Here is a 12,523-nt window from a genome sequence, read left to right on the forward strand (position 1 = left end):
GCTGCATAAGAGCTGGGGGAGGAGTAGCAGCAGCACACTGAGCTTCCCAGTGAATGGCACCAGGGGCGTGTCAGGACAATTCTGATCATTGGAAGAGAGTCCACTGAGTTCCCAGCATAGCTAGAACTGACCACACTGTGCTCTCCTGCTTAGTATGGTCCATTTTTAATAGGAAAGCAGAGGGACTGGCAGAAACACCAGGGATTTCACATAAAGGAACCAATACAAAAAGAACAGGACACTTTCTCATACACGTACAGCAGGCACATATCAGGAATATGGAGTGTTGGGGTAACAAATGCTTTAAAAATGTATTTACACCGAAAAAAAAATTAAAGCGGGGGTTCCGCGGGTTTTCGTTTTTTTTTTTTTTGGGTGCTTCTGCCGCACTTACCTTGTTCAAATAAGCACTCGTGTCTCCCAGTCTTTCAGCCCGCTGCATTGCATTTCTCCCGAAAACGATATGTTTTAAAATCCCGAGATGGACGTTTCCATCTTTACTGTGGGCACTGTGAGGCCCAGCAGCTTGTCCTTCCGGGATACGGGGGAAAAAAATGGAGAATTCTCGTCGCCACCCACGTCACATGACCCGCTTGCTGAGTCACGTGACCCGCGAGATATCGCGGGATTACAGCACAGCGCGTCTCCTGGGATTCTCATAACTCATTCCCAGGAGACAGCGCTGGTCGGGGGAAATTGTAATACACGCCCACTCCCGCGGGGAAAAGTGATTGACAGGACCCAAAATGCTGCATTACAAAGGTAAGGATCGCGATTAAAAAAAAAAAAAACGGATCAGTTATTGTCGATGGCTGGTGGTTTAATACAGCCAAAGTCAAAATTCAGGGTGAACCACCGCTTTAACATGAGTTAAAGCCCCAATAATGAAATAATTTTCTAGGTGCGATGCGAGTAGCTGAAATCCCCCTCACACTGGTGCCTGAGACAATCAGCAACCTTACCTATTCGTCTCTATTTAGTTATGTGGTCAAACAGCAGTGTGGGGATAGTGGGGCTCACTGTCAACAACACTAGCTTGGCATCACTATCACTTAGAAAAGAGTGGCATATTGCTACAAAAAAGTTTAGTGCGACTTCTTTAATCAGCTCTTATAGGGTCAGCTATTAAACTTCTTCTTAACCTGCCTTAACTTAAAGCGGGGGTTCACCCTAAAAACAAATGTCTAACACTAGAGCCAGCATACTAAGGACATTTACTGTATGCAGGTTTTTTTTTTTTTTCTCCGTACATACCTTTATATTCTGATTTTGTTCAGGGCTTCCGGGTTCTGATGACTGCGGGACTGGGCGTTCCTATCCTTGGATTACATGATTGACGGCTTGTTTAACAGTTCCCCTGTCGCACAACGCGTGTCACCAGATTTCTGGAAATAGCCGAGCTGCGAGTTGGCACTATACGGCGCCTGCGCAGTCAGCTCTACACGGCGGGCGCAGGCGCCGTATAGTGCCGTCTCGCTGCTCGGCTATTTCCGGAAGTTTCACAAGCCGTCAATCATCTAATCCAAGGATAGGAACACCCAGTCCTGCAGTCATCAGAACCCGGAAGCCCTGGACAAAATGACAATATAACTGTATGTACGGAAAAAAAAATGACCTGCATACAGTAAATGTCCTTAGTATGCTGGATGTAATGTTAAAAAAAAAATTTGGGATGAACCCCCGCTTTAAGCTAACCTGATTTACCCTAAACCCTTGAGGCCCATTCACAGTTCTCCAATCCTCTGCACTGCATTAACACATGTTGTATCATGCATTGCATAAAAACAGTGTACACAACGCATGGTAACCCATTGCAGTGTGCTGCATTGCACGGATTTTGGAACCATCATGCCTTAGTGCTTTCGGATGCCATTTAAAATGAATAGCACCACAATGTGCTAGCACAGGTTATGTCCCTTAACTTGCATTGTGGCAGGCAAAGGTGTGTTTCAGCCCTAACCCAACCTTTAAAATGAATTCTTACTTTAACTCTTAAAATCCAACACGAAGCTCAGCCGCATATGATGTGAATGGGCCCTTCCATACAAAGCTCTGACTGTCCCATCAACCGGGACTCCAATGACATTCACCCAGCACAAGGCTTGGTTTCGTATGGACTTTGCCTATTATCCTTTTTAGTCTGCTGAAAATATTGTTTTGGCACACAGTATTTTTTTATCATCAATTACTAACTGAAAAAAAACATTGGATGTGAAATCTGATGATCGGATTTTCTCATGATTAATCTACAAGATCCATGGAGGCAGAGTTTAATCTTAGCCATATAACAAGGATTACAATATAAAGAATTCATTGATGAGCTCAATACTTACAACCATATTATTTAAGGATACCCAACAATCACTAGGAAACTCCTGAAGCAATGGTACCAGGAATTGCAGGCAGCCGTCCCAGTGGCAGAGGAGAAGCATCATTCCTATGAGGTTAAATATTCTAACCACAGCACTGGCAAGGTCATAGGTCATGTGGAAAATCTGCAAGACAGAAACAAGATGTCATTTAGTATTAGAATACCATACTTATTATGAAGAACACAATTTAAATATCAATGCCATTAGCATATTTTTTTTTACAATTATATTACATTTAAATAATTAAAGTGGATGTAAACCCACTCTCATCCTTTCTAAACTACTGCCATAGTGCTGATCTATAAGGATATACATGCCTCCTTAACATGTATCCTTAACTGTCAAATGTTTCCCCTCTGTCTGTTAAAATAACTTAAAAACTGCAGATTCTGTGGCTGGGTCTGTTGTCTGGAGCTCGGTGGGTGGAGTCGTGATGTCAGTAGACTCCCTGCCCTCCTCTACACTCCCCTTGTCAACATGCATTTTTTCCTATGTATTCCTTACACTAAATTCTGCTATGATCACGAACATCCAGTCAAAATCCAGAAAAGTAACAACATGACTTCAGAAAAGGAGTGGGGGTGGGAATTAAAAAATAATGCCCGTCTCCAGGCTAGTGCATGAGATATGTAAATAACCTGTCACTCACAGCAAGGGGGCGGGTCGGACTAAGGTTTTTTCTCTGTACGTCGTTTTATTTTACTGAACAATAATAGAGGATTGCTCAGAGCTGGATTAACTCTGTGTGGCAAGACTAGGCACAGATGGGAAATCTTATACTCTACATTGTGACATCAATGTTGCTTATACTGTAGTTTGCTGACAATGTGAAAGAAGCATGGAAAGTTTTGTGAAATCCCCCAAAAAGAGGAGAGGGGAAAGGTTAGAACATCTGAAGCCTTGTACACACGACCTAGGAACTCGACGGGCGAAACACATCGTTTTCCTCGTCGAGTTCCTTGTTAGGCTGTCGAGGAACTCGACAAGGCAAGTTTCTCCATTCCCGTAGAGGAAAAAGAAGACATGCTCTCTTTTTGGCTCGATGGGATCCTCGACAGTTTCCTCGTCGAAAAATGTACACACGACCGGTTTCCTCGGCAAAAAAAAAATCCCAGCAAGTTTCTTGCTGGTTTTTGCCGAGAAACTCGGTCATGTGTACGAGGCCTGAGAGGTTTTTATTATGTACTTTTTAGGCATGAAGAATAAAAGCTCAAGTTTACCTCCAAAAAAAAATAAAAAATAAGCACAAGGGACATTATGTGCCCTAGGTGTGATGAGACCCTTGTGCTTCTGTCTTCTAGTTCAGTCAAAATCTCCTGTCCTCCCCACCGCCATAATCTTAGGGGGTTAAAAAACTGAGGAGCTGTCACAGGCTTTATACATAGAATCCATTACTAGAGCTTCTGTGACTTGAACAGAATCTATGAACGGAGGAACAGACAAATGATTAAAAGGTCCATCCCCTCAATTCATAGATGAAGCAGCTGGACTGAAAGGGAATTTTTGTAGGTAACCGTAGGCTATAAAACCCATAGTTACATAGTTGGCAAGGCGTGTGTATACTTTTCCGAGGGGAAAAAAACGTGCATGCTCAGAATCAAGTATGAGACGGGAGCGCTCGTTCTGGTAAAACTAGCATTCGGAATGGAGATAGCACATTCGTCACGCTGTAATGTACTGAAAAGCACGAAGACTGAAAAGCGCGAATCGTCTCTCACCAAACATTTACTAACACAAGGATCAGTAAAAGTAGCCCAAAGGGTAGCGCAGTTTGAATGGAACTTCCCCTTTATAGTCCCCTGCATCACGGCGCCCCGGCGTAATGGCCTTCCAGGCCATTACGGTAATGGTTCAGGGACCATGTTGGTCCGGAACATTTGAGCTGTGGCAGGGAGCCCAGTAGTCGACTGGGTTCCCAATCCTGAAGATCCCAAGCGAGATAGCTGTTCGGTGGGGAGTCCATCTGAGGAAAGCCAATGAGAGGCTGGCGATCCAATAGGGTCTCGACAAACCACCGGGGATCAAGATAGCCAGACACATAGAGGCTGGTCACCTGAAAACTATCTGAAGAAGATCCAGATGCAATTCTACCAAGGAGGATCATCTCCATAATCACAAACACATGGAGAGCCTGTGGCAGAGGCGTTTCCCTGAGTCCATTTCAAGAGGGTCTGTGGCAGAGAATTTTCCTTCAAGTTCGAGCGATACCCTGGCTGCCAGGTCAGTGAGAGTGGGCTTGTCCACGTACGCTATACCCACTCTGGCTAGAGTGGCGAAGAATACAAAGCATTGTTGGGAGCAGGACTGTTTCCCTTTTGTTGCGCCTGATTCTGCTACTTCCCCTTTTACTTCACCTCTACTCTTCATCACAAGTTTTAATGTTTTTACCCAGCTGGGTAATAAAGAGCACAGAAAAAGACACCCCTTGTGGACATTCCGTTACTGCTATATGCACCATACACCCCTAGGACGGTGGAAGAGCCACGAGGTAATGTGCCACCCAAAACAAACCAGCAGCTCCTTCGGGGGTAGTGCTACACTAAGATCCCCAGATCTCTTTCCATCCTGGATTTTCCCAGAGGTTCTCCCCCTATTGAGGTACTTGTGTTCATATTCTTAGCCCCAAGTGCATTACTTTACATTTTTCAACAATAAACCTCATTTGCTATGTAGTTACCCACCCCATTATTTTATTGTTGTCAAGTTTCAATTGACTGCAGTGAAGTTATTGCCCTACATATCTTTGTATCACCAGCAAACACTGATATTAAGCTATTTATACCAACCTCTTTATCATTTATGAAAAAATTAAACAGAATTGGTCTCAGGACAGAGCCTTGGGGTACTCCGCTTACCACTCCAGACTAGCTATTTATGACCACCCTTTGGACACGCCCCCTGTAACCAGTTTTCTATTCAGGTACCTTGTGATCCATGCCTACATATGTCAGTTTGTAAATTAAGAGATTATGTTTGCTTTTGCAAAATCCAGATATATCACGTCCACAGGCCTTCCTTTCTAGTCTAGATGACAGCACACTTCCCCGTAGAATCTTAGCAGATTTACTCAATTTTTTTTTCCACGCAGAGAAATCTGACCTTTTGGACATAGCTTTAGTCCCATGGAGCCCTTTTTATTTTTAAAACATTACATCTCAGAAATCTTTCTTCTTCATTACGCATACACAGGCACGCATCTGGTCGGCAGCCTGACCTGGAGCTTGCACTGAAAATGTGTTTTTATGTTGATAAATAACCTTCGTCCCTGCTAAGAGAAAGACATTCCTCAGCTTGCCGACATTACAAAATTTCCTCTACGGTGCTCTTTATTTCCAGTGGCTGGATCTTTATGGACCATTTGTAAATGTATTCATGAATGTAAATTATGGCCACATAAAAAGCAACTAATGGCATAATTTTATCTGCTACACTTGCAAGAGTCTGAGTCCAAGGTTATTGAATCAAAAAGCAATTTTACAGAGAATAAAATCACAGAGCTACAAAGAATTGACTTTTTCAGTAAAAATCAACCGCCATAACTCCACCTTCAAATTAAACTAGGGTCAAGTTACATCTCTTCAGATATAAATATGATGGTGATCAGCCTAACGCAGTGTTTCCCAATCTTTTTAATACGAAGGAACCCTTATAATAACCTGAGTGATAAAGATCCCCTGGTAATAATGGTTTTCTGTCCAAATATTAGCTATATGTATCTAAGATGATTCAATGATTTTATCTGGTGTGTCTAATTGCTATATACACTCCCTTGGGGGTGGAGCATTTAAATAACCCTGGTTTGGGGCCACATTTGTGTTGTGAACAAGCACTAACTGCTCATGTGAAGCATGTCAACAAATGCCCCTGTGTTATCTTTTGGTATGGTGACCATAAAGAACATTCGTCCAATTTTCCATCTCTCTGTGTTGTGCGGCCATCCTTTTTTTTATTGATTACTGACAGTGGTGAGCCGGGACGGGCACCAGAAAGGACTTGTTCATTACTTGTAGCCTGAGCGGTGTTGTACTTTCCTTGGACTATGATTGAGAGCCCTTTCACACTGCCAGCCCCCTGAAAAACGCTGGTAAAGCAGCGCTAATACTAGCGGTGCTTCACTGGCGTGTTTCGAATGCTTTTAACCCCCGCTAGTGGCCGAATAAAGGGTTAAAAGTGCCCACAAAGCACCACTGCCAAGGCGCTTTGCAAGCACTTCCCATTGATTTCAATGGGAAGGGGAGCTTTAGGAGCAGTGTATTCACCCCTCCTAAAGCGCTGCAAAGAAGCTGTTTGCAGGACTTTTTTTGACGCCCTGCCAGCCCAGCGCCCCAGTCTGAAAGCTCTTGGGATTTCACATTGGGATTGCGGATGAGGCTTCTTTCAGGCACTATTTTTAGCGCTAAAGCACCTGAAAAACACCCCAGTGTGAAAGAAGTCTGAGTCATGCTGACAGGGCAGTCAGGTAGAAGATAGAGATGGGGTGCTGAGGGCACTAGTATGGGGGAGCGGTGTTCTACCTCAGGCCGGGGCTTGGGTGCTGGCCTGGGAGGCCTTGGAATGTGTCTTTCCCGAGAGGCAGCAGGAGCAAAGATAACAGTGTGAGTACTATACCCCGGTTCAGGGACCTACATAGGGAGAGACTGCCACACGTAGCCGGTCCCTGGAAGATGGCACTGTGTACGTAAATCTTCTTTAACCTTGCCCTGGGAGATCTCTAGGGCATGTAGTCAGGTAAACTGGTGAAGAAAGTCAATTGGGTAGACTGGTGAAGGAGTAGCCAAGTGGGCTAGCATTTTCTGCAGTTGGTCGAACTGGGATCGGTGTCTACAAGGGAGTTGGAGGTACTCCAGGATGCCATTGACAACACTTTGTGCTACTTTTCAAATAACAGAGTTTCTAGTCCTTAAGGGCTTTTGCTTTTCTATTGTTTGATTCCTCTCTTGGCAGCTGAGTGTGCAGACTAAAGAAGAGGAATCAATTAGAGCTGTAGAGAGTAAAAGGAGAAAAATCAATCAAAGTTGTACATAGGGAGGGAGTTGTCCCTGGTTCTGTTGCCATCAAGTTGGGCATCCCATAAGTCCTATTCCCCATGCAAGTTATTATCCCCTTATATAAACCAATATCAAAGACTGTTCCTTGTGTCTGGAGAAAGTGTGGAATTACTTGCCTGGCTGGACAGGAGTGGGGAACCATGTCATCTACAACCCCTACGGGGGTAGTGCTACACGTGTTTACATCCTTTTAACAACCGTTTGGAGAAGTCCATTTTCTTTTCCCAGCATGACTATCCCCTTGTGTACAAAGCCAGTTCCATAAAGACATTGGGAGAATTCAATAAAGTATTTATGACACTTTTTTGACACTGAAGTCCCTTTAAATTGTCCTGTGCCAAATACATTAAAGCCTTGAGACCGTTTTGGTAACAGATATGCACATCAGTCTCAGGTAGTTCTCTTTTTCATTACAATCGGTCTGCATCAAATTAAAAAAATTCCTAAGGACACCGAAAGTAATTAAGACTCAAAGTTGGTGTCCAGACAGGCCAAAGACAATTTGGGGGGTAAAAGCATTATGGCCCGGATTCACAGATAGCGGCGCACATTTATGCCGCCGTAGCGTATCTCCTGTACGCTACGCCGTCGCAGCGCAGAGAGGCAAGCATGGAATTCACAAAGGACTTGCTCCCAAAACTGCGCTGGGTTTCCTAGGCATAAGCTGGCGTAGGTGGAAGTGGGCGTGAGCCATGCAAATGAGGCGTGACCCCATGCAAATGATGGGCCGAGCGCCAGACAGATATGTATAACGAACGGCGCATTCGCCGTCCCGTGGATGCTTCCCAGTGCGCATGCTCAGAATCACGTCAGAACTACTCCCTAAGATACGTCGGATCACTGCCTACGGCGTGAACGTAACCTACGCCTAGTCATATTCACGTAAACTACGTAAAATACGTCGGCTTGTGTTCCCTGGTGCAGCACCTTTGCATGGAGGCTGCTGAATTACACCTCCTTTATAGGGCATAACATTTTACGCCGGACGTAGAACTTTACGTGCACTGCGTCGGGCGCACGTACGTTCGTGAATCGCCGTATCTCCCTCATTTGTATATTTGAATAGAAAATCAATGGGAGCGCTAAATGCGTCCAGCGTAAATATGCGCCCACTCTACGCCGGTGTAGGCAAGTTGAATGGGATGAAGCCTGTTTTTAGGCATATCTTAGTATGTGGGTCCGGCGCACAGATACGACAGCGCATATTTGCACTTACGCGGCGTATCTGGAGATACGTCGGCGCAAGTGCTTTGTGAATTCGGACGTATGTTTTTTAACTTTATTATTGTGTTTTGTACTTTAGCTTAAAGGGTCACTAAAGGATTTTTTTTTTTTAGCTAAATAGCTTCCTTTACCTTACTGCAGTACTGGTTCTATGTCCTCATTGTTCGTTTTTTCTTTGATGTTGCTGTAAATCCTCTCTGTTCTGGACACTTCCTGGTTGCCTGTTTCCTGATCACCACAGTACTGGGAGATTTCTCACTGTGGTGACTAATCAAGGAGGTGTGATTACTGTGTGTAAAACGAAACTGGATTGGTGCTGAGGAGTTTTAGACAAAGTATCACTGCCCTCTAGTGGCTCTCTGTACATCAGAGAACCAGGAAACAACAGCAAAAACGAAACTACACTGCAGGCACATTATATGATTGTTTTTTTTTATCTATTTTTAATCATTTTTAAAAGGAATCAGTTAACTATTATGTCTCTATACCATGTAAACAGTCATTTCAGCTAAAAAAAAAAATTCCTTTAGTGACCCTTTAATTTGAGTAAATTTACTTTGGACATGATAGAATGCTATATTTCTATACAGGCATTATTGAAGTAAAATATGTTTTGTATAATTGTCAGGAATATTTGAGTACAGCCCTGCAGGATCAAATATTTAGGAAATGCTCCACCAAATAACCATCACTGATTACTCATTGCAATGTGCTGCCACATGACCTGCAATGAAAAAAATATATATTTTGACATCAAGTGACTGTGCTATCAGAAAAAAAAAAAAAAAGATATATATATATATATATATATATATATATATATATATATATATACATACACTGTATATATATATATATATATATATGTATATATACATATACATATAAAATGAATGTCATTGTTATCTTATAGTAGAATGATTTATATGCAGCATTTAAAGTATATGCAAACCCAATTGCTAAAATTCCATGTAAGCGTTAACATGTTAACGTAATTTCAAAAGTAATTTTCAGCATTTTTAAATCTGCAGCTTTTATTAAAATAATTCAATCAAATGTGATCCAGCCATGTAGTTCCTGTTATAGGGTAACAACACTGGGGGAGATTCAGATAGAGATACGACGGCGTATCTCCTTATACGCCGTCTTATCTCTGAGTTCCGTCGGTCGGATCTATGCGCCTGATTCATAGAATCAGGTTCCGCATAGATCTCCCTAAGATCCGACAGGTGTAAGTGACTTACACCGTCAGATCTTAGGCTGCAATTCCAGGCCGGCCGCTAGGTGGCGTTTCGTTTTTTTTACGCGACGAATATGCAAATGAGGATTTCAGCCGATTCAGAAACGAACGACCACCCGGCGCATTTTTTTACGTCGTTTGCGTTCGGCTTTTTCCGGCGTATAGTTACCCCTGCTATGTGAGGGGTAGCCTATGTTAAGTATGGCCATCGTTCCCGCGCCGAGTTTTGAACTTTTTACGTTGTTTGCGTAAGTCGTTCGCGAATACGGATGGACGTAATTTACGTTCACGTCGATACCAATGATGTCCTAGCGACGTCATTTAGAGCAATGCACGCTGGGAAATATGACGGACGGCACATGCGCAGTTCGTTCGGCGTGGGGACGCGCCTGATTTAAATGTTACACGCCCCCTAGCCGCGGAATTTGAATTCCGCCGGGAGAATTTACGATACGCCGCCGCAACTTTAGAGGCAAGTGCTTTCTGAATAAAGCACTTGCCTCAAAAACTTGTGGCGGCGTAACGTAAATCAGATAGGTTACGCGGATCTAAAGATCCGCTGACCTATCTGAATCTGGCCCACTGTCTGTCTCTCACCTGGTCACATAGTCAAATCCGTATTTGCAGACCAACACTGTGTGAACAGGTAGTTCACAGGAGAAGGGGTGTTATTCTGATTGCAGCTAGCAGGTCTATACATGCAAAAAAGGATTTGCTAACATTTGTTTTCCTGCCAAGTACTGCTTAAAGTGTATGTCATACAAAACCACATTTTTTAGTAAAACAGGGAAAGGCTAGAACCCCTTGGTTGTGCCTGAAGCTACCAGATAATATCTCCTATTGGTCACTGTGTGGTCTCCGATATGTGGAGGCTCACCACAGCCCTTTAACCACTTCAGCCACAGAAGATTTGGCTGCTCAATGACCAGGCCAATTTTTGCCATATGGCACTGCGTCACTTTCACTGACAATTGCGCGGTCGTGCGATATTGTTGTACCCAAACAAAATTTGATGTCCTTTTTTTCCCACGGAGCTTTCTTTTGGTGGTATTTGATCACCTCTGCAGTTTTAATTTTTTGCGTTATAAACAAAAGTGACAATTTTGAAAAAAAAAACACAATAAGGGTTATTTACGAAAGGCAAATCCACTTTGCACTACAAGTGCACTGCAAATACACTTGGAAGTGCAATCGCTGTAGATCTGAGGGGGAGCTCTGAAATGAGAGGAAGCTCTGCTGATTTTATCATCCAATCATGTGCAAGCTAAAATGCTGTTTTTTATTTTCCTTGCATGTCCCCCTCAGATCTACAGTGACTACACTTCCAAGTTTGCAGTGCACTTTAGTGCAAAGTGGAATTTGCCTTTTGTAATTAACCCCCAATATCTTTTATTTTTTGCTATAGTAAATATCCCAATTTTTAAAAAACAAAAACATTTTTTTCCTCAGTTTAGGCCGATATCTATTCGTGTACATATTTTTGGTAAAAAATAAAATAAATCACAATAAGCGTATATTGATTGGTTTGCGCAAAAGTTATTGGGCCAGATTCACGTATCTGGGCGCATCTTTGTGCGGGCGTAGCGTATCCTATTTACGCTACGCCGCCGCAACTTAGACAGGCAAGTGCAGTATTCACAAAGCACTTGCTCCGTAAGTTGCGGCGGCGTATCGTAAATTGGCCGGCGTAAGCCCGCCTAATTCAAAGTAGGCTGGTAGGGGGCGTGTTGTATGGAAATGAATCGTGCCCCCACGTAAATGGCGCGCCTAACCAACGGCGCATGCGCGCGCATGCTCAGTATCACGTCAAATTTTCTCCCTAAGTTACGTCGGCTCAATGCTTTGTCGACGTGAACGTAACCTACGCCCATCCCCATTCACGTACGACTTATGCAAACGACGTAAAATACGACGCTGTTCTGTCGTTTCCGACGTCCATACCTTAACATGACTTACCTCTGCCTTATGAGGGGTAAAGTTACGCCGGTCATACGCCTTACGTAAACAGCGTATATTAATACGCCGGGCGCAAGTAGGTTCGTGAATCGGCGTATCTAGCTCATTTGCATATTTATAATGGGAACGCCGAATGCTTCCAGCGTAATTATGCTTCCACGATAGGCCGGCGTAGGCAAGTTACGTCGGACGGCTGAAGCCATGTTTTTGGACGTATCTCACCTTGTGAATCGGCGTAAAGATGCGACGGCGTATATGGAGATACGCCGGCGTACATCGTTTATGAATCTGTCTACAAACTATGGGAAAGATTTTTTTGGCATTTATATGGCATTTTTATTTTATTTTTTTTATTAGTAATGGCAGTGATCTGCGATTTCTAGCTGTATTGCGACATTGCGGCGGACAGGTTGGACACTTTTGACACATTTTTGGGACCATTGACATTTACAGAGCGATCAGTGCTATAAATATGCACTGATTTATATGTAAATGTCACTGGCAGGGAAGGGGTTAACACTAGGGGGCAATCAAGGGGTTAACTGTGGTCCCTATTGTGTGTTCTAACTGTGGGGGGATGGGACTGACTAGGTGAGATAATGGATTGCCGTTTCTACTTTGTAGAAACACATGATCTGTCTTCTCTCCTCTAACGGCACAGGGATTTGTGTGTTTACACACAC

At 43.4% G+C, this 12,523-nt stretch overlaps 1 protein-coding gene across 1 annotated transcript in view; it reads right to left on the reverse strand.

Annotated features, from left to right (window-relative positions):
• Positions 1 to 12,523, reverse strand: part of HCN1 (hyperpolarization activated cyclic nucleotide gated potassium channel 1) — a 581,473-nt gene that overhangs the window by 231,151 nt on the left and 337,799 nt on the right. Inside the window, exon 3 of the mRNA XM_040339190.1 lies at positions 2,334 to 2,495. Coding sequence (XP_040195124.1) covers positions 2,334 to 2,495 — 162 coding nt within the window. The remainder of the gene's footprint in view (positions 1 to 2,333; positions 2,496 to 12,523) is intronic.

This window comes from Rana temporaria, chromosome 1 (genome assembly GCF_905171775.1).
Source record: "Rana temporaria chromosome 1, aRanTem1.1, whole genome shotgun sequence".
Lineage (NCBI taxonomy): Eukaryota > Metazoa > Chordata > Amphibia > Anura > Ranidae > Rana > Rana temporaria.